The 27115-nt window shown below is 44.0% G+C and overlaps 1 protein-coding gene across 4 annotated transcripts in view; it reads right to left on the bottom strand.

Annotated features, from left to right (window-relative positions):
* The window catches only part of ST5 (suppression of tumorigenicity 5), a 222252-nt gene that overhangs the window by 30358 nt on the left and 164779 nt on the right, over positions 1 to 27115 (bottom strand). For all 4 annotated transcript variants that reach the window (XM_014954839.1, XM_014954837.1, XM_014954840.1 and 1 more), the window contains 7 exons: positions 26107 to 26322; positions 22173 to 22269; positions 21190 to 21234; positions 18079 to 18263; positions 17306 to 17415; positions 15155 to 15224; positions 3688 to 3765 (listed from right to left, as the gene is read on the bottom strand). In XM_014954839.1, coding sequence (XP_014810325.1) covers positions 3688 to 3765; positions 15155 to 15224; positions 17306 to 17415; positions 18079 to 18263; positions 21190 to 21234; positions 22173 to 22269; positions 26107 to 26322 — 801 coding nt within the window. The remainder of the gene's footprint in view (positions 1 to 3687; positions 3766 to 15154; positions 15225 to 17305; positions 17416 to 18078; positions 18264 to 21189; positions 21235 to 22172; positions 22270 to 26106; positions 26323 to 27115) is intronic.

The raw sequence follows: 27115 nt of genomic DNA, 5'->3' as shown, positions 1-27115 counted from the left end.
CTTGGCAGTAGCAGTCACGTTGCAGTCTGTGCTGAGCTGGAGCCAGCTGTGAGCAGCCTGATGAAGCATGCCCAGCTGTTTACACTGGGTGCCTGCATTAAGGTCATTTTCTGTTTGACACGACACAGAGCAGGCAATCTAGTTTTGAAATAAGCAGATGGAACTTCTTACAGATAGAGAGGACTTATAATTTTCCTCTCTCTTTGGTCACATGGGCCAACATAAGCTAAGTTTTCCCACATTAGACAGACCATATAGATGATAAACGTAAAGACGACGAGCAAGCAAGCTTCAAAGCAGTCAGTGGTTTGACCTTGGTGATCTTTTAACCACTACTCAAGAGCAAAAGGCCATACAAGAGCTAGTGGGTCTGAGCCAGGCATTTTCCCATGTTTCTCTTGGAAATGCTTTTCACTGAAACAGAACATTAAAAGATACTTAAGCACAAGCTGGTGACTTAAAACCATAGCTAGTGACACCAATGCCAGCAGAGGCACACACTGGTACACAGTTTCCCGTTCCTTCTTGCAACACAGTGAAGCAAACTAACCAAAGCAAAGCTGACCCAATGCACATAGCTTGCATTCCAGCCCATGGAAGTGGCAGATGATGATAATGATGACATGAATTTCATTCTTGATATAATTTGCAGCCCAACAGCTATTCTCACCAAACGAATCAGCTGCCCACATGGGAAGTAGTAATGAACCAAGGCTATGTCCTGGGTCCCTTCGTGCTCCTGCACACTGAGAGCATGCAGTTGTAATGTGACCAACACCCATGTCCTTTTCACTGAATTTCACTGAATTTCAGAGTTGGAAGGGACCATAGAGATCATCTAGTCCAACTCCCCTGCTGAAGCAGGATTGCCCAGAGCTTGTCAGAGCATGTTACTCAGGAGCATCCAGGTGGGTCTTGAAAATCTCCAAGGAAGGGGACTCCACACCCTCCCTGGGCAGCCTGTTCCAGGGCTCTGTCACCCTCACCGTGAAGAAGTTTCTCCTCATATTCAAGTGGAACCTCTTCTGTTCCAACTTGTGCCCGTTGCCCCTCGTCCTCTCACTGGGAACCACTGAAAAGAGTCTGGCTCCCTCCTCCTTCAACCCTCCCTTGAGATACTTGTAGGCATTGATAAGGTCTCCCCTCAGCCTTCTCTTCTCCAGACTAAAGAGTCCCAGCTCTCTCAGTCTCTCCTCATAAGGGAGATGCTCCAATCCTTGAATCATCTTTGTTGCCCTTCGCTGGACTCTTTCCAGTAGTTCCCTGTCCCTCTTGAACTGGGGAGCCCATAACTGGACACAGGATTCCAGTTGTGGCCTCACCAGTGCAGAGCAGAGGGGGAGAATGACCTCCCTTGACCTGCTGGCTACACTCTTCCCTATGCAACCCAAGATACCATTGGCCTTCCAGGCCACAAGAGCACACTGCTTGCTCATTGTCATTTTACTGTCCACCAGGACCCCTAGATCTTTCTCTTCAGAAGTTGCCTCTAGCAGGTCCACCCCTAACCTGTACTGGTACCTGACATTCTTCTTCCCCAGGTGCAGGACCCTACACTTTTCCCTGTTGAACCTCATGAGGTTCTTCCTTGCCCAGCCCTCCAGCCTGTCCAAGTCTCGCTGGATGGCAGCACAGCCCTCCGGGGGCTTTTCTGCAGTCACTATGCGATGCTTTATGTTGCTGGAGTTAAAGTATGGAAAGCTGGAAGTAAAGATATCTGGTTCTCAAGTCTGTCTTAGCAGTAGGTATTACAGCAACGAGCATAAAAGGCTTTGAGGAAGACGAAAATAATGCAGTCTATCAGAAACAAGATTATAAATATTTTAAAACAGAGGACTCTTTTTGCTTTTCTGATAAATAATATCCAAGGTTTAGTATCTCATGGTCTTTCACCACTCACATTTTTCTGTGAAGACAACTGTTCCCTGTTTTGACTCATTTGGCAAAGTGCACCATCCTGACCATTTTCCTCTCTTTCACTGGATTTGTCCATTAAGACAGCCCCAGCTCCTCTTACCAGGCCGGAAAAAGAGACTCTCTCACTTTTCAAGAACTTCTGTCTCCACCCACACCACATCTGTCTTCAAAACCAACAGGGACACTAAGGCTCAAACTCTTTCTCCTTCATTTAACAGCTGCTGAAGCCAGTGAAATTACACTCACCCACCAACCTTGGATTCACTTTGGCTGGATGATCAGATGCTTTATTTTTCAAGTTACAGATCGAACCGGGAAAGCAGATTAATTGCAATTTTGGTGCAATGACTCAATGGCCTTCCCTGTAATTTTCTTTTCTTTTTTTCTATTGTCTTTTTTCCCCTCTCCCAAATTCTCCTTTAAAAATTAGTTCACTATCAAAATTAGAAAATAGCATAAAAGCAAACAAAAAGCCTCATAACACCTCTCCATACCATGACCTTGGTGAGCTGTGTTATCCTCCCAGAACAAGGCATTCTGCTTCACTCACAGATATCTATTTAGATACATATTATGTCTAAGAGACACTGTTATAAAACCTTGAGTTCAGAGCTTTATGAATGACAGCAGAAGCAGAATTGCAATTAAAAATTGCAACCCAATTGTTTTTCTTCACAAAACTTTAACACAAATCTTGTATCTAGAAAAGTTTGAAACCTGCTTTGAAGATAACATTCTGTCTGATTATTAGATCATATGAACAATATAAATTCTATGATTTTTATTAACATCAATGATTTGCATGTTCTTTTCAACTTCATTCTAGATGAATGAGCAAGAAAAATCTGTGTAAGTTCTGTGAGATTTCCCATATCTGAAGTTAAATTCTCTGGCAAATTAAAACAACATTTCTATGAACACTGTATCAAAATTGGCAAAGGGGAAGGCAACCATTTGACATTTGGTATCTCGTTGTTCTCTACAAATCCCCAACAAATCCTACATGATACTCTGAGGTGCTCACTGGATTTTGCAGGATGGTCTCTCAGGAGGTCCTAAATTGGCAGCCAGAGAGATATTTCAAATGTTCATCAATCAGAAACGTTATTAATAGTTAATTTTAATAACATGTTGTCTCACAAAAGAAGAATGCTTGTGGCTCTGGAGCTGACTGGCAGTTAACTGTTTCTGGTCAATCTCTCAGTTGAGCTGCAATGCCCTGCTTATTGTCTTGAAACTCTTGTGTCAAGAAATGCATTACCTAGGTAACCCACACCAGCAGATAATGCAGCTTTGGATTCAATACGTGGAGGCCAATAAAAGATTATCCATACTTTCCTAGCCTCCAGGGGTAAAAAGCATGTCAAGAGAGTTAAACATATAGAATTCACTTATCAGATAATCTTTTTTCTTAACTTCATCATTCCACGGGGTATTGGAGTAAAAGTGGTCCTGGCCCATCATTCAAACTGTGAATGCCAAGAATTACAGCTCAGCACAGAAGAGCTTTAGAAAACAATGGAAAAAACTTCAGACAGCCAGATCATACAGACACCCAGATGTTTTTTGAATCAAGTTCTGCCTCAGTCACAGAAGTAATAAAACATTCTTTGATGAACCCAATAATAGGGATGGAATATCCAAAACAGCAACTGTAAAATACAGTTATCTCCCATCAAAGGAAGAAATTCTTCTTGTCTGGTTCATAGCTGCGGATGTGTCTCAGTAAACAATCAAATTAAAAAGCGATATTGAAAAAAGTCTTCTTACCTTGGAAAATAAGTCAAAGCATCCCAGACGGCTGATGACACAATAAACTTCAGGTAGGCGTGGGCCTTTTCCACTTGGCTGATAACAGTTAAAAGGAGATTGAAATTACATATTAATTTGCAGTCATAAGGAAATACACTTCTCTCTCTGATCACACAGTTGGCCATCATGTGACATCTTTTCGCTATCCGTTTCTCCAGCAAAATAGCTAATCTTGGAAAAGCATCATATTTCCTCCATAAGACAGGAAACTAAAAAGCATAAATAGTGCTTATCCACTTTGGAAATCACAGTGCATTGGAGCTGTATTCCAATACCACTCCAGCTTGCAGCCATAAAAGCACATTTAACTATGACTGTAACTCATGGCTGTGCTGTCATTGTCCTCTGCTCCTGCTGCAGCACAAGGAGTGGGGCCACAACTACAATGCTGAGGTAGGTTATGATGGCTTTAGTTCTCCACTCACTCCATGATGCTCAAAGATAGCTCAACTTACAGCAAGCAAGCTCATAGACCTAAACAAAGGCAAGCTGCATGAGCTAAATCATTAACTTCCTCAGATTAAGGCATGAAACTCTTAAATAACTTAAACAGTGGCAAGTATGAGTCAATGACGCGCATCCTACCCACCTCTCCCAAAAAACCCGTATAAAGACTATCCTCTGTAACCATCCTGTTGAAGAATTTTCCTAAAGAAGCAAATGGTTTAAATTGGCATGACTGATACGTATCCCCTCAGCACACTGGACTCTGCACCCCTGCTTACAGCACTGCAGGAAAAGGTGTGTCAGCACCATGTGTGAAAGAAGGTACAACCACTGCCTGGATTCAGCTTATTTACTGGAAAAGAAGTAGAATTAGGCCCAATGCTGAGCACTTCAGAAAAACCATCTTCACTGGCAAGGTCCTCGGAGCAGAGAGCTGATCTGCCTGTATCTTGTGTGTGTACCATGCACACCGATGGCAGTGACATCCATGCATAGCAGCGTCCCACTGTAATTTTAATAAGCTGCAAAGCATCATTCCAGTTTTGTCTAGTTGCCACTGATTTTCACCAGATCAGCAGGCACACACCTCCAAGGGGCTGTTTTTTTAACAAGGCAGCTTGTTGACTTCAGGTGCAGTCACATGTAGTCTCAAGACACAACGGAATGAAGTCCTGGCGCTGCCTCGTCCAGGAGGTACATCCGTCACGGCACAGAGAAGCTGCAGGTGCATTAACAAACCTCAGGAGCAAAAAGCTGAGAGCAGGGGCTGAGACAACAGGTGAGGCCTCCTACTTCGTTGCAACTCTTGAAGCCAGCTGTGCTTGTACCACACGGAGTGAAAAGTGGCTGTAAAAGAGTCACTTGGCATCACTTAGCCTCTTTCCGCAGCCGCACGTTATTGGTATGCAGCAGTGACAGAATAATTTCTAATAACAGCTCTGTGATAAAGGTGCTCAGTCACTGTTTCCATCAGCTTCTGCCCACTCGTACATTTAGCCAATGATCATCTGCTCTGTATCCACATAGAAGGCCAGTATATTTTTATCTTTTGTCTCATCATTACACTCTGCTGATACAGTGATTAACTTCCCCACGGTGTGTTTGACATTTACATGCCACACAAATGTCAATCAAGAGAAGGTAGCTGTGCTTTTTAAATCTGCATATTGCAATCTAGACTTGGACAGTCAGCAGGTGCCTGACTGTTATAATAAAGACCACAAAAAAAATACCAAAGCTAAGTGAATACAGATGAGTCTATTTCTGGACCCAAACCTGCTCACTACACGTCACATCTCTGAAAAAGCAGAGTCCTTTTTTGTCCATATTAGGTATAAAACCCTTTCTAAAGGCACTGAGTGATTATATCAAGCATGTGGGATTTTGGTTAAAATCATTGTGTCAAATCTGCAGGAATGCCGAATCCATGCCAGGAGCCTTGGATAGCTCCCAACCAAGAGCTGTCTCACTGAGTGCCAGTAAAAACATCACATTCCTGGGTCATCTATAAGACCAGAAACAATAACTGCTTAGCGCTTACTCAAAGATTCTCCTTTATGAAATATCACTGCTTTCAAACATCTTAAAGGCAACATGTCGCCAAGAGCTGGGATTCTTCCCTCCTTGCACTCACCATCCTTTGCTGTTATTTCAGAGACTTTTTCCTGCAAACAGCACAGCCTCCCAGATGCACACAGATCATCTGTAAGAGGCAGCAAGCAAAAGACAGAGGCAGAGCCATTCTGAGGGGCAGAACTTCCACATTTCTGACACTGGCAACTCTTCACGTAACGTCCCCTCTCAGACGTTAAGAGGCAGAGCCATTCTGAGGGGCAGAACTTCTCACATTTCTGACACTGGCAACTCTTCATGTAACCTCCCCTCTCAGACGTTAGTTTACACCTTGGAGATGGATCTAAAACACCTGCTCATTGTGCTTTAGTTCGCTTCTTCCCCAGAAAAACATTGTATGGGACATGACACTCCTCCCTCCTCTGCCTGGACTCGTCTCTTTTCACTAGAGGAGACTTGAGCACTGTGTCTGGCCAACAGTACTGGTTTTTAACCTCCTCTCTTCCCAGAAGACAGTCCTTCCAAGTGACAGGATGTGCTCTACAAGGTAGCTACAAAGCTTTGGAGCCACGTCCTCATGTCCTCCATGGCTCACTCTTCAACACAATGAATAGGGCCAGTTAAGGGAAACTGTATGGCAAAGCAGCACAGCTGAGAGGCATCCGAGTGACTCTGCCTTGATGCAATGCACTCCTCCTGGAAGAAGGGGGATGGAGGGGATGATATTTTGGCTTTTATTTGTTTTCAATGGTTTTCATGGAGCCCGGGATATTTTCAGCCTTAGTTCAGTATCACGAATGAAAATGCTAATGAGTTTTGTTGATAACAAGACAGTTTCCCAAGAGGATGAACATAAACTGACAAGAACTTGGCTATGAGATGGAGGAGCTGAGATCTGCATCGGGGCTGGTCCGCAAGCAGCTCAGGACAGTCTTTTTTACAGTGAGTTTAATCTGAAGTTTACTGACTAAAGCCCACTCCAAAACCTGCTTTGGCAAAAGAAACAGGAGGCCTTTGCTCCAAAAAATAAGGTTGCAATTTTTCTCTTTCAAATTGCGCCTCCCTGTCCATGTGTTTGAAATCTACCAGAGCCTTCAGAGATCTCCTTCCAGGATGGCATAGCACCAAGAGTCTCACACATGGCACACGCCTGCTTTCCAAGCATGGCAGGCTGTCCCAGCAGTGTGCATACCCACCAGCCAGTCGGACACACAACCCAGTGGTATGGGTTTTTTTAAGGTACTGGGGAAGCTGGGGGGTGTCAGGAAAGCTCCTGGTTTCACAGCCCCAGAAATAACTGGGGAATACTAGTCCCAGCATGTTGATATCAGGGGAACCTGATACTCAAGTTACCTTGAGGGCTGTGTCCAGTTTTGGGCCCCCTACCATAAAAAAGACATAGAGAGGTGGGGGTCGGTCTCTTCTCCCAAGTCACAGGTGACAGGACGAGAGGAAATGGCCTCAAGTTACACCAGGGGAGGTTCAGGCTGGATATGAGGAAAAAATTTTGTCACGGAAAGGGTTCTCAGCCATTGGAATGGGCTGCCCAGGGAGGTGGTTGAGGCCCCATCCCTGGAGGTGTTCAAAAGACGGGTTGATGTAGTGCTGGGAGGTCTGGTTTAGTGATGATGCTCCTTGTTTGTTGTGTGGGTGTCTGTTTTTGTCAGTCAGGTTGACGGTTGGACAAGATGATCTTTAAGGTCCCTTCCAACCTAGAAGATTCTGTGAACCAAAGCAATGTTCAGGTTGACGGTTGGATAAGATGATCTTTAAGGTCCCTTCCAACCTAGAAGACTCTGTGAACCAAAGCAATGGGGACCAAACACAACATTTTTCCTCCTGCACTTCTCCTCCCAGCTTCTCCCATCTGCCTGAAGATAAACCGTGTGAAGAGGAAAGACAGCAAAACCAGGCCTACCAAACGGCAAGAAAGAGAAATATGCACTTTATTCCTACCTCCATTTCAAAGAAGCAGGAATGCAGCGAGAAACAGACAGGGGTTAACCTGAAGACTCCAGAAGGGCTGTGCTTCCTTCCTCCCCAAAATGGGACGGAACACTTTGCCTGATGTCTTCTAAATAATTCCCCAGACAGCATTATTAGGAAAACTAGAGGAAGCAGTAAGGGCTGCCCCAAGGCCAGATGAAAAAGAACCAACAGAAATGCAAAGCAGCAGCTAAGTTCTCTGAAGGAAACAGCCTTTGCAAAGCACGTGCATTAGCTCTGTGTAAGCCTCTAATAATATGGACTCCCTTTGAGACCATAACTGTAGACCATTAAACTCATTAACATATAACAGAGATAGTACATAAAATTATTTAGCTCTAAATGACAATGCAAATGACATGTTCACATACAGAATGTGTAATGTCTATTCCTTCTGCAAGAGAATGAAAAGGACACTATTTTAATTTGACCTGGCTCTAGGACTGTCTTGATCTTGGAGCAATGAAAGATGCTGATTCTTGAACAAGGAAACATGGTATTCCCAAATAACCTCTCAGCACATTTCTCCTGCTCAGTTATATTAGAGCCACACACAAGGGTGCGTAGCTTGAATCACAGAATCATCATGGTTGGAAGGGACCTCTGAGATCATCAAGTCCAATCACACACAAAAACCAACAAAAAACCCACACACAACACTCCACCACATCACACCCACCATGTTGAGTGGATGACAACATCAAGAAGATAGAGAAGATGCCTCCCAATGAACATTCTTCTGCATACACTAGACAAGGTTTAGGAGTTTCAGAAAGAGACATACTGAAAAACCAGGAAGGCTCTTTCTTGGGAAGTCTGCTGTTTTGGTGCTGGCTTAATTTAAAGAATGAGAGATCTACTAATACAGAGACTGAAAAGTAGAAATCAGATCTGCAGAAATCAGATTATTGTGTCAGATCAGATCACCACTCTCTTAAACCTAATGCAATCACATCGTCACGGCCACACAAGCCCCAGCCTCACCAGCAAGCCAGCATATCCAGAAACAGAGATGTTCCTCAACAGTATCAGGAAGCAGAGCAATTCAAATGTTGACAGTCTAAAATTAATACATCAGTCACAAGCCAGCTTCTGGGGCAGCTCTTGATTCCTTGTTAGGGCCAACTTAATTTAAAGAATGAGAGATCTACTAATACAGAGACTGAAAAGTAGAAATCAGATCTGCAGAAATCAGATTATTGTGTCAGATCAGATCACCACTCTCTTAAACCTAATGCAATCACATCGTCACGGCCACACAAGCCCCAGCCTCACCAGCAAGCCAGCATATCCAGAAACAGAGATGTTCCTCAACAGTATCAGGAAGCAGAGCAATTCAAATGTTGACAGTCTAAAATTAATACATCAGTCACAAGCCAGCTTCTGGGGCAGCTCTTGATTCCAAATTCAGACCATGAGAAAACTGTGGGTGTTTGAAATTCAAAAGCACGTCTTAAAAGCCTTCTTGTTATATGTGAAACATGAACTTTTAATGCCAGAGCACCCAATGTGCACAGGGTTGTCAAAGGTGCTTGTGGGAGGGCAGGATGGAGAGAAGAGGACAAAGGGAAGAAAAGGCTTTCCAGTGAGCTTTTTTCAGTTCCATAAACATTAGTCTGCATCCCACAAAAGTTGCTTTCATGGTGTAACGAATTCTCCTCTCCTGCCCCAGCAGATGTAGGATGAACTAGTCCCACCTAACGACGTGTAACGAATTCTCCTCTCCTGCCCCAGCAAATGTAGGATGAACTAGTCCCATGTTTTTCATGTTTTAATGTACACACTTCTTGTTCAGGCATCTATTCCTCCACTGACTCCTGGAGCTGGCTCATCTTAGCCTAAAAAAGTGCTTGAAGGAGCATTTTTAATTGAAAGGGGGGAGAGAGGTAGGATAGGGTGAAACAGACCCTACAGGTTTTCATCTTATTTCTGCAAGTACAAAGTTACCAGCCAAGAAATCCTGACATTGTCAGGCTTTCGGCTCTGAGAACTGGGTCTGCTCAGATGTCTGCCTGATAGGATAGAAATGTTTGTCTTCTATTGCTCCCATGAACCAGCTGTGGCAACGAACTGCAGGACATTGTTTGAAGGATGCAGTATCTTATATTCTAGTATTACCCCACTAGTTAGAACTAGTACCTGTCTACACCTTTTTTCTGGGCAGCAGAGACCATTCATGGCCTCCCAGTAAGGAAAGTCTTGCAGATTTTCCAGTACTGGTTGGTCGTGTAGCTGAGGCTCTGCCAGCAGAAACCCACTGAGAAGGTCCCTGCTTCCACCACTGTGATCCTTGTACATGCACTGTGCTCTTACTGGGCACAAGCCTATGGGGTTGCACAGATAGAGAACAGACTTCAATCACACCCTTTAGAAAGCAATTTTTAAACATTTTAAATGTGCCTGTGCTCCTGCTCTCCCTTCTGCCCCTACCCAAGTTTCTGCACCTTAGCACCAGGGGCATTGCAATGTCCACTGGAGACGGCCGTGACCGGCTGGGGGAGACCACGTCATCAGAAAGAACTGCTCAAATCATCTTCACTGCTTAGACCTTAGACCTTATCAATGCCTACAAGTATCTCAAGGGCGGGCTGAGGGAGGAGGGAACCAGACTCTTCTCAGTGACTCCCACTGAGAGGACGAGGGGCAATGGGCACAAGTTGGAACATAAAGGGCTCCACTTGAATATGAGGAAGAACTTTTTCACGGTGAGGGTGGCAGAGCCCTGGAACAGGCTGCCCAGGGAGGGCGTGGAGTCCCCTTCTCTGGAGATTTTCAAGACCCCCCTGGATGCTCCTGAGTAACATGCTCTGACAAGCTCTGGGTGGTCCTGCTTCAGCAGGGGAGGTGGACTAGATGATCTCTATGGTCCCTTCCAACTCTAAAAATTCAGTGAAATTCAGTGTATCGCAGAGCCACCGCCCAAGAACAGCTCTAGAAAAGAGCTAGCAATGGATTAATTATCACGGAAAAGAAAATTAAATTAATCTGGGTTATTAAAGAAAAACGTCCTCTTTGCAGTAAAATGGCGCAGTAGTGAGAGTTAGTATCTCTACTCTATATTGGCCCATTTCCTTCTGTATGAAGATGCATTCCTCTCACATCCAGTCACTAGCAAAGCTGTTACACGATTGCCTCAGAGGTATCCAGATGTAACTGGAAAACTTCATGCTATCTATGGAAGCACAGATTGTTTGCTGTGGTGCAATAGGTTACATTCCATTCTAATCCCGCTCCAAAATGAAACAAAACAATATAAATACATTTAAGGGGGATACTGTACAGGATTTGTAGTACAAACAGAACATAATTGTCACTGTATCCCTTGAGGTAGTTTTTGGCAGGGTTTGAGCACACACACCCCAGAAAAAAAAGGGTCTGGAAGAATCTGCAATCTGAAGGCAGAAAAGAAGAAGTGGAACAGTTTGTTCGTATCACAACATGCCAAAGGAGAACCAGGCTGACAGAAAGCAATTGTCTCATAAACAAAGGAACTGTAACACCAACCTCCACAGAAGACACAGGATCAGGCTGGTTGGCCCATCAGCCACAGAGCCTGCTGCCCAGGACTGCCAAATGCTCTAGAAGGTGTGAGACATCTCTCGCTGGGTATTACAAGAGCATCCCTTGCCAGGACAGCTGGGAAATATTTTCTGTGGAATTAGCCTCACAGCAGTTGGCTTGTCTTGAAGTGGAGCAGCTCATCATGATTTTAGGGCTTTCTTACGGTTCTATATGGCCCCACCTTTCTCTTATGGAGTATTTGCCAAAAACTGTATGTAGTCCCTGAATGATGGTTATTGCATTTTACAGAGCTTGTGGGTCAGGAATGTGACTAATCAGAGGAGATGCTCTGCACTCCTGGACATCAGAGCCACCCTGATGGAAGCTTCTGGAAATTGCTCAGGAAACTGGACACCCAAATATCAAAATCTGCTTTAGAGCCCAAGCCTCTGGCATATCAACAGTGCCTGCAGAATTCACCCGCTCCTTGTTGCCTGTATAAACTCTGTATTTGCATATATAACATAACAAAGTACACATGTAACTGTAAATGTAAATATTATACTGAGGTACACATCAGTGAGACTGTTTCACCCATGCAGGGGACAAGAAATTGTCACGCTTTGTAAGCACAGCTGAACCTTATGGAGAAGGCACTTCAGATGAAAACCCCAATTCTACCTTTTCTCTCAGCAGGACAGAAAGACATTGCAGGATCCAAATAACAGTAGATCTTTGCTACTTTTGCCGTTTCCCCAGGCAGACAAATGCTGCGATGTTTCTCTGCAGCATCCAAAATCCTCTTTCTTTCTAAGCCCTAGACTGCCCCAGTTTTGCTCTCAAGAAGGCACAGCAGGATTTGCCCCAGAAAGGGATAAGCTGGTAAAATACAGTGGTACCACTCCACTTTTCTCTGATGGGTAGGCTGTACCAGTGAGATGAGACATGTCAGCTTCTGCATGTCAGATTTTGGAACCAGATGAAACATTGCGAATTAAGTGATCCCTCAGGGCAGCAACAGATCAGCTTTATTACTGGCTTTATAATTATTAGATGGATTTAGCAAGACAGTATTTAGTTTTCCCTTTTTAAATCATTTTTTGCTATCTGGCTGATTGATTTTTGCCATAGCCAATGGAGGATAAAAACAATCACCAATGGTATCCCAAAACACCATTCATATAAAAGTGTGTAGTATTGATTTAATTCTGTTCCTGATATTTCCCACTATGCCAACCTATCTTTCACACCAGCTGAAAGTCAGTGTTCCATTTTTACATTGCCTTCAATGTGGAGTGGATTTCACTCAGCCTTAAGTGAGGAAAAAAAGCCTACATTCATCTTTCTTTGACACACTAATTTAACATTTCTGTGTATACATCCTTTTTTTTATTGTGGCTGATTATCTCAGTTTCAGCCTGATCCAGGATCAACTGTTTTGCATTTCACAAATGTAAGCTCTGTGCATCATTCCAAACTTGCTAACGTTCCCAGAAATACAAAATTCATAAACCACCTTTACCTAGTAGAGTGAAAAAAATCCATAATTTAATTCTAGATAACACTTTCTCAGGTTTTTTTTACTTTTTCCCAAATGTACCTTATTATCACTTTAAATGACAACACGTAAAAAAGTAATTGAGTTGTACTGCTGCCCTATGTCCTGGTAGGATAGACCAGCAAGGTGTTTACAGCAGCAAGGATAGCTTCTAGGTGCTCCACTTGTTTATCTCTAAATTAATTGTAACACAAGCCTTCATTGATGTTTCCTTTCCACATATAAACCTTGCTGTAGCCCACACTCACACACAGTGTTGTCCAGAGTAAGCAAGTCTCTGCGATGCTACCTATGGCAAATACCGCCCACAGAACTGATAAACAAGTTTTCCCTTATGTTAGTTTAAACGAAACTTCTTACAAATAGAGGAACCACACACAGCAATACCTCCCAGACAGAGCATCTGCTGTCTGCACGACAAGGAGCTTTGCCATAGACAAAAAGCAGGGGAAGAGCAGGGTCGGGTACAGGCAGCCTGCAGGGTGGAGGGTGCTTTTTCTAATGAGGTGCTGGAGCAGGTCCAGAGAAGGGCGACAAAGCTGGTGAGGGGTCTGGAGCACAAGTCTTATGAGGAGAGGCTGAGGGAGCTGGGGTTATTCAGCCTGGAGAAGAGGAGGCTGAGGGGAGACCTTATTGCTCTCTCCAACTCCCTGAAAGGAGGGTGTAGAGAGGTGGGGGTCGGTCTCTTCTCCCAAGTCACAGGCGACAGGACGAGAGGAAATGGCCTCAAGTGACACCAGGGGAGGTTCAGGCTGGATATTAGGAAACATTTTTTCACGGAAAGGGTTCTCAGCCATTGGAATGGGCTGCCCAGGGAGGTGGTTGAGGCCCCATCCCTGGAGGTGTTCAAAAGACAGGTTGATGTAGTGCTGGGAGGTCTGGTTTAGTGATGGTGTTGCTTTTTGTTTGTTGTGTGGGTGTCTATTTTTGTCAGTCAGGTTGACGGTTGGACAAGATGATCTTTAAGGTCCCTTCCAACCTAGAAGATTCTGTGATTCTGTGATGACAGTGAGTTGCTCTGTCTACTGTAGGCAACTAAAAGCTACTGGAGGCAGGTGCTCCCCACCTGGAAATACTGGGAAATCATGCCAGAGAGGGAAGAAAGGGAAAAGTGCCAGTGTCTCCTTCGCTTAGATCAGAACTGCCTATTTACAAGTTTGCAACGCTGCTGCAGACATTCATTTTTCAGAGAACGAAAAAGGCTCCTGCAGCATCCAACGTCCATATAAACCCTCCAACCAAGTGTAGGCAACTATAATGTGGACAGCCATGGCTCCCCACTAGCAACCAGCTCCAAACCTATCTGAGAGGTGATGAGTACAGGCTAGAGCAGGAACAACCAACTGATTTATGCTTTGCTGCCATCCAGTCAGGTCTGCAGGATGGGCAGCAAAATCCCTGTTTGTGCTGTGTTTCACCTGCTCAGCATCCAACGTCCATATAAACCCTCCAACCAAGTGTAGGCAACTATAATGTGGACAGCCATGGCTCCCCACTAGCAACCAGCTCCAAACCTATCTGAGAGGTGATGAGTACAGGCTAGAGCAGGAACAACCAACTGATTTATGCTTTGCTGCCATCCAGTCAGGTCTGCAGGATGGGCAGCAAAATCCCTGTTTGTGCTGTGTTTCACCTGCTTTAATACATTTTGCAAGCCTTTGTGCAGTTTCCTCCTCCCTGCCCTGACACACACTGCCATGCTCTCAATTTGTCAGGTAACCAGTGATTTTCCAGGTGATGAGACAAAGCTGTTTGGTAGGCTGAGTCAGGTGCCTGCACCACCAATTGACCACCCCTGGTCATGAGGACTGAAAAGAAGCCCGAGAACCAAGATTTCCTGGCACTGGCATCAGCTCATTGCATGGTCCTGAGCAAACAGTGATGGTGGTGTCCTCTCCACCATTGTTGGCCTCCTACTTGACAGGGTGGCTTATTTACCTACATCACGGCGCTGCTGCAGACTCACCAGGCAGCGTTGGCAGAGGGCTTTGGAGATGTAAGCAGCTGTCCAAAAGATAAACGCTACTCACAAATGTTTAGAAATACCACATTGGCCTTTGCATGCAGTGTTGTAGTATTCCCGATTCTGCTTGGAAGCACGTAATATAAAGCATTTTAAAAGTAAGCGCTCACACAAGAAACTTTCCACCTCCTTATGAACTTCCTACAAGACTTGGGTTCTATTTGATTGAGACAGCCATTACAAATTCCTATTTCACTTGAGCTCCTTACATTTCTAAATTTCAGACTGAGTAACTGCTTTCTTTTAAAGCCACGAGACACACCCTCAAAGTTCAGACTATAGTTTTGAGACACTGTTTAACAGAATTCTGCATTTTGAGGTTGTGAGAAACTACTTACCAACAGCCTCCTGCAATAACCAAACCGCCGGCTCCCATCTTCCCCAGTCAGCATGAAAGAGAAGGTCTCACTAGAAGAAAATAAATTGCCCAAATCTTACTCTCAGAACTACAGTATAGCTGCAAGGTAGATCATTTAGAAACGGATATTCCGTTATCCAGTGAGAGATTCTACCCACTGGAGGATCTTCTCTCCCTCTGCCCATCATCTGGAAATACTCTGTGGACAAATTCCTTCAAGAGTAGAGCAAAAATGTCTGCATAGTTGCAGAAAACTATCTTATTATAGGAAGAGATGGGAGCTGAATTTCAGTGACATGGCAATCCCTTTGTACTGCAGAAGGAACACAATAATCAGATTTTGAGAGCAGTATTCAAATGCTGTATCTCCCTGACCGTTTAGTTAGAGCCTGTCTTTGGACTGTGCTTTGTTCTTAAAGGGAGAACCTTAGATATTCTCTAGGAGTACAGAAATCTTTTCTAATCTGGAAACAACACAGATTTCAAAAATCCAGCTCATTTTATATCCCTATCTAGGATAAGTACCATTTGTGACAGAGAAGTAAAACAACAGTTTAAAGCTGTAATTCCAGCAGCACAGGTAAAGGGAAGGGTTTTTTGCCTAGACTGAGAAACGTTCCTGACTGCCTTGCAAGTTTTAAATGGCATTATATAAAACTCTTTTTCTTTGTGCTGGAATGCCAGGGTTTATATACTTATAGCTGTATATGGGAGCCATATCTTGTTTCACGAATGTGGGCTCCTGAAAAGTTCTGCCTAGGAGAGCAGCAGCAGAAGAGGTGAGGTGCTGTGTGGGCAGGGCTGTCTGCTTCTCATACCAGTATTACCCACACAGTTGTCTGCTTCTGCTTCAGTGTTTTCAGTAAGTCACTATTCAGATATATCCATATACTCAATAATACACCAAAGCAACACAGAATATAAGATGGTTATGTTGCATGTGCCATACATAAGCCAATAAAAAGTTCCACACATATTTATTCTTGGCTATAGTAATCACTGCAGGTGAATGCTAGTTCCTTGTCATCATTGAAAGTCCCTCTAGACACTCCGAACAAATCTTACTTCATTTATACATCTCAGACCATGCATCTTAAAAATCCATGTCATATTCTAGGGGCATATGGGGAAACCCCACCTGGAGTAGTGCGTCTAGTTTTGGAGTCCTCAGCAGGTCCAGAGTAGGACCACAGAAATAATCAGAGGGATGGAACATCTCCTCTGTGAGGCCAGGCTGACAGAGCTGGGGTTGTTTGTTTAGGCTGGAAAAGAGAAGACTCTGAGGAGACCTTACTGTGGCCTTTCAGTTCTTCTAAGGGGGCTTCTATGAAAGACGGGGACAGACTTTTTAGTGGCAATAGGAAAAGGGGTTGTAGATGCCCCATCCCTGGAAACATTCAATGTCAGGATGGACGGGGCTTTGAGCAACCTGAACTTGTTGAAGGTGTCTCTGCTCATTGCAGGACTTCAGACCAGATGACCTTTAAAGGTCTTTTCCAATCCACACCATTCTATCACACTATCCCTCCTGCCTACTCTGCTACTTCTACACCTTTAGATCAACAGGTTCTGATGTATTGATGCAGGGGGAAAAAATAAAAGATACATTTTTTGAGGCTTGTTTTGAATGAAAAGGTAAATGCAAGCATGTCTTTCCCTTTCCTTGCCCTTCTCCTGTAGTCATTCATCTGTAAGGGAAGGAAGACAGAGGTCCTCTGCTGGCACAGAGGTCAGCTCAGAAAAAGTTCTCAGAACAGCATTGCTTTGAGCCAGATAAAGAAGTGTCCTACTATGTTAGATCAGCATTCTGGGGTAAACGACCAGGGAAGGTGGTGGGTAGGGCCCTGTCCTTATTAAGATATATTTTAAATACTTCCATTTATGCTTTTGGGCTTAGAACTGAGAGGAACCTTCAAACCTTTTCCCCTCAGCCACACAGGCCTGTGAGGCAGGCAGAATTGAGAAGCAAAATAATACAGAACTTTAAAAAAAAAACCCCAAAACAATTAAAGACAGCTGCTTGAGCCTGAAGCAGCCAAGACTCAAACTGCTACTTCCTTAATTGGGCATCAGCGAGGCTGAGGGCTGCTCTAGATGCACTCCATCAGCAGAGGACCTCCGGAGGGTTTACCTGTTGTATTCAGAGACAGGGAGCCAGTCCTTGGCATCAGGAAAGCAGAACTGAGGGATAGCTTTGAGACGCTCCTCTGCTTCACGCATTTGCTTGGTTGGTCTTTCTAGCTGTGGGGGAGACAACCAAGGTTCAGTCAGTTACTCTTAACACCAGCTTCACAGCACCTCTCAGGAGGGGGAGTTACTCATGACCTCTGAGGAGCAAGGGCCCATCATCTTGCTCTTTGCTTGTGCTTGGCAAAGCGAGGCATGACCCCAGGATGGTCTTACAGATGCTAGTACAACAGAAATAATCACTGCTGGAGGTTTTTAAATTTATTTTTTTTTAAATCGCCCAAAACTCCCTCGTTGCAAAATGGCCACTTAAAACAGTCCTAACTCAAATTCCTTTCTGCTGCAAGAGCAGAAGAGAAATGCCATACATCAGCAAAAGTCTTTCCATTGACTTCAGTGAGTTCTGGAACAAATCCTAATATAGCCAAAATGAGTTAAAAGTGAAATATTTAGACACAGTGAATTTAGTGAATTTAAACACAGTCTTTAAAGTACCTACCATCAGGCCAAACTCTCCAGCAATGAAAAAGATACATTTGTAAACAGGGAAAGCTTTCAGCCACCTTTTCTATGCCCTTCACTTTGTAACAGATTGCCTTAGAAAAATTACAAAAACTGAATGAGTAACTCAATTTTAAAAACGTATTTCTATTAATTTTCCCACTTATTCACTTTATTGATCTTAGCATGAACTGTATGTAAGAATTTTTATTTTACCTTAGGAAACTGATATGTCACTTCTGGGAGGTAAGTGTTTTTAGAGGGCTTCTTTTTCAGTGACACTACCACAAAATACTCAAATAACTCCCGTTCCTGCCATTCAATCAGCTCCAGCTCCAGGGTTCGATAACTTGGAGCCCTCTTCAGCATTGACTGGATGTGCACTAGACGCATGGTATGAGCTGGCATTTAAAAAAAAAAAAAAACAAAAGAAAAAAGGAAAAGAAAAAAAAAAAAGAGACAGATGGTTACCTGGGACTGTAATGCCTATGTGTAAACCAGAGCCATTCACAAAGGACTCAATTTGCCAGCCTATTATTCCAAGCGTGTTTTCCTTTCAAAAGCAAACCTCCCTGCTGTAGTCTTCCTCACTAATTGCACCCATAAATCAAAACTCTCTCCTAGTATTGAAGTGATGCAATGCTAAGTCACTGAAATAATTTGCAGTTCATAACTGTTACCCAGCCAAAGGTCTGCTTTTACTTTGCACATAAGACTAGATTATAAACTGTTGTGTGGGTGTGCACTAGGGCCCCCAGGGTGACACATCTCAGGCCTGAATTGGACCTGGTTTACGTTGATGAAAAACAGTTCTGGGACCTGTTCCTACATAGCACAGCTTTATGCTAAGAACCACTGAAGGTGTGCCCAGGTGGCCAAGAAAGCCAACAGCATCCTGGCCTGTATCAGGAACAGCATGGCAAGTAGGACCCGAGAGGTGATTGTCCCCCTGTACTCGGCACTGGTGAGGCCCCACCTCGAGTACTGTGTCCAGTTTTGGGCCCCCTACCACAAAAAAGACATTGAGGTGCTGGAGCGGGTCCAGAGAAGGGCACCAAAGCTGGTGAGGGTACAAGCCATGGAACTATGTCCATGGAAGGGGGAAGGGAAGGACAGGAAAGGGGTGTGAATTGCCTCCTGTGGGATTGCGTTGTTTGTGCCAATTCACTTGAGAGGCGATCTTAGACCCATGGTCACATCCAGCCCTGAATCAAAGGTATGTCTTGATCCAGTGACTTGTTGTTAGACATCTACAGTGGACTAGTCAGTAACATCGTTGCCCAGGGAGGTGGTTGAGGCCCCATCCCTGGAGGTGTTCAAAAGACAGGTTGCTGTAGTGCTGGGAGGTCTGGTTTAGTGATGATGCTCCTTGTTTGTTGTGTGGGTGTCTATTTTTGTCAGTTAGGTTGACGGTTGGACAAGATGATCTTTAAGGTCCCTTCCAACCTAGAAGATTCTGTGTATTTTTCTCTTTCCCTACACCACAGGCATAGCCTGTACAAGCCATGGAACTATGTCCATGGAAGGGGGAAGGGAAGGACAGGAAAGGGGTGTGAATTGCCTCCTGTGGGATTGCGTTGTTTGTGCCAATTCACTCGAGAGGCAATCTTAGACCCATGGTCACATCCAGCCCTGATTCAAAGATATGTCTTGATCCAGTGACTTGTTGCTAGACATCTATGGTGGACTAGTCAGTAACATCATTACCAGTTCTGGGAGACCAGTAAGTGAAAACAGACAAGGAAAACCAGCTTCCTACGCTCTCTTCCCCACCTCTTCACACCAGGATCTCTGTGCAATGGCAAATGGATTATGAGCAGCACATGTCAGTCACTTCAGGCTATGTTCACTGATGCTGCTCACAGTTTGGAAAAGGCAGACTGTCCCTTGGGTAGGGAAATAAGATGTCACAAGTACTTGATCACAGCAGTAATTGACAGAAAGGAAGGGAAGCCCTTTCTTTCTTGTTGTATGACCAGCCGTCATACAACTGTTTCAAGAACACCAAAATAAAATCTTATTTTGTTAAAGCACTTGGATCCTGATGAGACTGCACAACTAGGGAAGCTAAATCCCAAGAAATAACCCGCCTTGTCCTGCCTTGAGATAGTCTGCAACAGTCTGACAGTGTTTCACATTTGCAAGAGGTGAAGCCAAAGAGCCCACCCCAACAGATGGGGACTCAATGGATCATGTCATGCTACACATGACAACTGGATATTTGGCTCAGGGTGCCCTGAGAGCATCAATGTAAAGATAAGGTCATGCAGGAACAGTTGGTTAGGGAGCCATCAGAATGAAGATCCTCCATCCCACAACGACTTGGGAAAAAACTCCCAGTTTCCAGTGAAATGAGAATAACCTCCCAATAACAAGAGAGAGGCCAGGTCCTGTCTTCTTCCATGGGCTATGAGCAAAAGCATATATGTTTTGACACAGAAATAGAACTGAAAACACTTTTGGGCTGGTACTTGTCTTCAAAGGAGCAATGAGCCCTTTCCCACCTATCACTGTACAGCTTGTTTTGGGTGTTCTTACCACCAACTATCTGGAACAAATCTTTTTCCCTAAGACAATTTTTTCCAGGAAGGTTTTCTGCATGAACCAAAGCAGGTGACATCTGCAGCAGATAGACATGAATGCTTGTCCCTTATCTTATAGCCACAGTTCCATATTCTTGGCTTTTTTTCCCCTCACTGACTAACATGATAGCTTTTTAGTAATAAAATCTGATGTTGCTGCCTTCAACATTTTTTATAGTTCTCTGTGTATCAGGACTCTTGAAAATGAGGGACTAATTTACTGGCCTGGCTCAAGCAGAGTTTGTGCAGGTGCTGTGCACTGATAAAGGAATTTCTACAATTTGGAGACTGCAGACCTATAAAAAAGTATAAGAACCGCCTGCTGGATCAGACCCAGAACCTTGCCTCCAGCAGCAGCTAGCACTAAACACTTAAAGCAGTGTATGAATAAGAAGAGAACATATTTATCCAATCTCATCCCTCTAAGTTTGCACCCAGTAGTCAGTCTGGAAAACATCAGCATCTGTGAAGTGGCTGACAAAGCAATTCTATCAAAGGTCCTGTTCTTCATTATATCCCACAGTTGCCAAATCCTTGTTAGATCCTCACAGCTCATTTTGTCCTTGCTTTCCACGTTCATGCTCCTGTGTTGGAAACTTTGTGAGCTCTGCAGTAATGGAGTTAGCATAGTTCAGGAAGGAAAATATAGGCCATGGAGAGGAACAACGTGCAGTAGCAGGAGAATGTACATCGATAAGGTCTGTGACAGTGGCTGACTTGAAGTTAATGAAAGCTGATCCCTTACCTTTAAACCTGTCATCTGAGTCACTCTCACTCTCACTGTTCTCATCTGCAAAGGAAACAGAGGGATCAGTTAATGCAAAACCAAAGCAAACAGAAACTTGCTTTACTGTGGCAAGCAGGGAAAAATCATATCTTGCACTGAGCCTTGTGATCCACACATGCTCTCCCTCAGTTTTAAAACATCTTGAAACAAACAGTTTGAATGACTCCTTAGATTGTGTTTTCCTTGGATTAAGTTTCATTTTTTGCTTGAGAATAAGAGCTTCATTTTGATGAAAGTGCAAAATTCTCCATTACAGCAATTGGTTGCACTGAAGCTCCAACTACACTAAGCTATAGAGGTGAACGTGTCATTTGGAAAATGGATTGTGACCCTTCTACTACTTTTTCAGACTTTAATTTTTTGGAGAAAACATTATGCAGCACTTGAAGTCAAAATAAGCTTTATGAGTTTTGTCTGTCTGGGCAATATTTTCAGTCACCAGAACTCAGCAAACTGAGTGAGAGTAAGATGCAAAAGGAACCTTATGACAAGACGTATTTCTGACACGTACTCACCATTAAATCTCTATTGTACTACTACAAACATAGCCTGAATTTCTTTTTGGCCCCTGCTTTTCCAGAAGCAGTCTGAAGCACAGTGTGAGTTATATTCACATGCCAGGAAAAAGCATGAATGAATTGCAAGGTCAAAACTTTGAATTTTGGACTGAACTTACAGATGCGAATTACTCAAAAAATGAACTAGAGAAGAAGCTGGGTAAATCTATCTGAGCATGGGATTAGTGGGATAGACAATGCTGAGAATCTTGCTTATTTTTAGCTCATCCCCATTTTCTCCTCTTGCAGACACAAAGTTATCATTGTTTGTACAAGAAAGTTCTAAACAACGTAGAGCCCAGGGTAGATGTGGAGGAAAGAAGGGAATCTGTTAATCCCGTGACATTCAAATGGATTTACTGAGCCACGATGCTTGTGCCATACCTCGTAGGGATGCTGTCTCAATGCTGGACATAGAAAGTTTCTTCAATCGTTTTTTTCCTCTTTTTGCACTGTAGATGGAATTGATTCTTTGGACAAGCTGTAAAATAAGCAAATGAGGAATCAGAAAGACCAAACACTTTTCTGTCAGGAGACTTTTAACTAACCTGTCCAAACAAAGAATTTGACCGTGGATGATAGGTCAGCTGAACCCCCCAAAACCTTTACTATTCCAAAGTGCATTTCTTCTCTCTCTTATTTTGAATCCCAATTGTTTTCATTACTTATTTTGAATCTCACTCCTTTATCTATGAATATATTTTAAAAAACAATTAAATAACTAAGAAACCTAAATCCCATTTTCAGAAATCATATAGACATTTGCAATAAAAGTGCAATAAAAGCACAATAAGCCCGAGATTTCAAACGTTGCTGTTATCTTCTACCACCTTGTTCCTCTCTCTCTATGCTACTGTTTCTCTCTTCACTTTAATTGTCTAATAACAGTGATCCATTAGCCATATCCAACTTTGCCAAACTCTCATGGACCTTAAGATCATATTCTTATTTTGAATACAAAAGTAACATTTGTGTCAGCACTTCTCTGAATTGAGATTTTAGTGTGTTCAAACAAGCACAGAAGCAGATGGCCCCCACTTTTTAAAGCCTTTTCAGGTACAGAGTGAACCAGCTGTTTTGAAGTTTGTATCATATCAGCTGAGGATCTGGCCCATATGGACTTCTCTTCCCTCCCTTCCTCCCTCCCTCTTCCAACTCCTCCTGTGCTTACCTAACTTCAGAGGTGCTGTATCTACTTTCTCCAATCTTATCTACAAAACTATTTTGAAGTTAGCTACTAGTGCTGGCCTTAGCTGGCTTTCACCAGCACTAGCCAGAATTTTAACTCCAGATAATCACATTTATGACTTCCCTCCGGGAGGGTTAATGCAGATAATAACTGTCTATCCAAAAAAATCTAAGATGACAGAAACTATTAATGAGATGACTTGTGTTTAGTGCCTTCAACAAGACACTGGGTTTACTAAGAATTCACAATTAAACAGAACATCATAATTTCTGGAGAGTCATAAATATGTAGCAATTAATCTTCATAACGTTTTATGAGTCAAGAGCAGTGTAGCTCATTCTGTAGCAGCTTTACTGGTAGAACTATAATACAATTTGCAAAAGCTGTTTTACCTCAGCTTGAAGAGAGAAATATACTCAGTGAAACTAATTCACTATAGATAGAGTAGAAAGTAAAAGAGCACAGACTGGAACAAAAACTCATGCAACCCCTCAACAGAGAAAGAGGGTCTGGCCCAGAACAGACAGCTTGAAGTGTTAAAATCCTTGCTTTTTCTCCCACTTGAAGCAGTATTGGGGATTTTGCCTCTACGTGCTGACTGAGCCATGTGCAACCCACCAGCAAGACTCAGCTGGAATTTCTCTGCTTGAGGCCGTGTGCCTGGCTCTGCCTGCTGGGAATCTGCACAGCACCACAGGGCCAAACCCTGCCCAGCTGGAGTGCGTGTGCCAGGCCAGAAACTCCTGCACATACGCCCTGAACAAGGCATGGGGAACCAGGAGCGAACCCCTGCTGGGATGTTGAACCTCATGAGGTTCAACAAGAGCAAATGCAAGGTTCTGCACCTCGGCCGGAACAATCCTCGCCACCAATACAAACTAGGGGGTGAGGTATTAGAAAGCAGCCCTGAGGAAAGGGACTTGGGGGTGCTGGTGGATGAGAAGCTGGACATGAGCAGGCAGTGGGCAGCTGCAGCCCAGAAGGCCAATCCCATCCTGGGCTGCATCAAAAGCTGCGTTGCCAGCAGGTCCAGAGAGGGGATTCTGCCACTTTGCTCTGGTGAGACCTCACCTGGAGTATTGTGTGCAGGTCTGGAGCCCTCAATAGAAGAAGGACATGGACCTGATGGAGAGGGTCCAGAGGAGGGCCACAAGGATGATCAGGGGGATGGAGCACCTCTGCTCTGAGGACAGGCTGAGGGAGCTGGGGTTGTTCAGCCTGGAGAAGAGGAGGCTCCAGGGAGACCTAATAGCAGCCTTCCAGTACCTGAAGGGAGCCTACAGGAAGGCTGGGGAGACCCTGTTTAGAAAGGCCTGCAGTGACAGGACGAGGGGAAATGGCTTCAAGGTGGAGGGGAACAGATTTAGACTGGAGATGAGGAGAGGGTTCTTCACTGTGAGGGTGGTGGAGCACTGGAACAGGTTGCCCAGGGAGGTGGTTGAGGCCCCATCCCTGGAGATATTCAAGGAGAGGCTCGACGAGGCCCTGGGCAACCTGGTCTAGTTGGGGGTGTCCCTGCTGACTGCGGGGGGGTCGGACTAGATGGCCTTTGGAGGTCCCTTCCGGCCTGGGCAATTCTATGGTTTTATGATTCTATGTTGCACTCTCCTTGCTGTGCTGCTCAGCACTTTGCCTGCTTCGGCTCCTTCACCAAGGGTGAAGTACCTGCACCGTGGTGAAGAAGGCTCAGATGTTGAAAGAATTTGGGTATTGCTTCACAAAGCATCACTGGGGGTGGTACAGAACAGGGGTTTCTCAGGTTTGAGTTTTTCCGTCTAACAACTGACATTGTCTCAACAAAACCCTGGGATTCCCCAGTGATGTGATTCTAGGAGCCAGAGTGGTCGAACCCAGGAATTATCATGAATATTTATATGCTGAAAACATAATTTTGTATAAGAATATATGTCCCTTAAATCAGGGAGAAAAAAAAAAAAAAGGAAAAAAGTTTGGTACAAAACAGCAGTCAACCAGTTCTACTCAAAGCCAAGTCGTCAGTAACAGAGCACAGACTGGAACAAAAACTCATGCAGCCCCTCACCAGAGAAAGAGGGTCTGGCCCAGAACGGACAGCTTGAAGTGTTAAAATCCTTGCTTGTTCTCCCACTTGAAAAAAGTTTGGTATGAAACAGCAGTCAACCAGTTCTACTCAAAACCAAGTCATAAGCTACTTTTGTAAGTTACGCTGTAACTTTCTTCACAGATGTATGTTAATTTGTGCTGTTAAATAGTATATTCCAAGGAAGTAAAAATATAGTAAATATTAAGGACATGGACTTAATTTCCTCCTTTTTGTCTGTTCCTTGTTTAGACAGAATTTCAGACTAATTGACAGGAATATAAAAATTTCCCTCTATTTACAGTATTTACAGCCACATCCTTTGAAATATGCTCTCTAATAAGAACAGGAAAGAGCTGAACATACAGTAAAAATCAACTTTGTTCACAAGCAAAAAATAAATACATTGGCTGTTCTTCCCCACCTCTATTGCTATTGTAATAGAAAAGGTTTGTTGGGTTTTGCTGCTCTTTGGTTTTTTCACATCACATTTTGAATTGGAAAACCCCTTGAAAATTGGAAAATTAATTTTTGTTTCAAATTCATCGGGACAGCAGGGTTATCAGGATGGGTTAGGTTGTGAGTAAATGAAGGAAAACGTATTAGGCCGGTAATAGTTATTTTCCTGAGATCAGTAAACAAATGAGAAGGGAAAAAAAAAAAAACATTTAAAACACTATAGCATGTGATATATAATAATTACTTGGCCATTACCCATCCAAAATCATAAATTAAAGTACAAAATAACGCTCTGACCCACCACAATGCTTAGAGAAAAGTGTGGAGAAGAGAATTGGCTTAGAATCAACTCTGTGCAAAGGTGGCAATCAGATGTTTGCTCCTCTTAGACCAGGGCAGTTGCCTACTTCTAGGGAAGGGATTTTCACAGAACAGCTTTATGTACAAACAGTATGTCTTAGCTCCGGAGAGTTACTCTTTCTGTTTTGATCTCAATTTTCCTTTAGCATACAAAAACAGCTTTCAGTGATGGCTAAAGCCTGATAGGACTTTGCAAACTCTTGCAGACGGGTGGCCTATCCTCAGCAGAAACCTCATCACCCTGCCAGTACCTTTGGGATCCTGCGGGCCCGCCGTGTAGACAGCAGCTCACTGGTGGTACTCAGGCTGTCCTCGTTGAGGCTGGAAGGGGAGGAGGGGATGCCAAGGTGAGCCAGCAGCAGCATGTCATCGTGGCTGTGCCGCTTGGGCAGCCGTGGCAAGCGGTGGCTCTTCCTTTCTGACCAGTTCCCGATGCGCAGAGACTGACTGCTGGGCTTCGAGGGCAGCTGCAGGAACAAGAACAGCTTGAGCTCGTCCCCTCCTCAGCAACACGTGGGGCAAAAGCAGCTCCTTGGGAATGAATGGTGGCTACACAAGGACATCAGGCCAGGGTATGCGTGAAGGGGAGGTTTAAGGTCAAAATGAGGAGACGGGGGTCAATACAGAATCACAGAACAGAATCACAGAATCTTAGTGGTTGGAAGGGACCTCTGAGATCATCGAGTCCAACCACAAAACAAAACAAAACAAAACAAAACAAAAAAAAACAAACAAAAAAAACAAACAAAAACCAAAACAAAACACACCAAACGTCCACCAAAAACACTGCACCCACCAACTAAACCCCACACTCAACACCTCACCATAAACCAATAACCTTGGGCACTAGAGCATGCCCTGAAGAGCCACGTCTATACGTTTCTTAAATCCCTCCAGGGATGGTGACTCCACCACCTCCCTGGGCAGGCTGTTCCAGGGCCTGACCACTCTCTCAGTAAAGTAATTCTTCATCTAAACCTCCCCTGACCCAACTTTAGTCCATTTCCTCTGGGTCTGTCATTATTCCCTTGGGAGAAGAGGCCAATACCCACCTCTCTCCAACCTCCTTTCAGGGAGATGGAGAGGGCAATGAGGTCTCCCCTCAGCCTCCTCTTCTCCAAACTAAACATGCCCAGTTCCCTCAGCCTCTCCTCATAGGACTTGTTCTCCAGACCCCTCACCAGCTTGGTGGCTCTCCTCTGGACACGCTCCAGCACCTCAATGTCTTTCCTGTAGTGAGGGGCCCAAAACTGAACACAG

Source organism: Calidris pugnax, unplaced genomic scaffold (genome assembly GCF_001431845.1).
Source record: "Calidris pugnax isolate Ruff unplaced genomic scaffold, ASM143184v1 scaffold186, whole genome shotgun sequence".
In the NCBI taxonomy this organism is placed as follows: Eukaryota; Metazoa; Chordata; class Aves; order Charadriiformes; family Scolopacidae; genus Calidris; species Calidris pugnax.
This window is presented reverse-complemented; position numbering and strand designations above follow the sequence as displayed.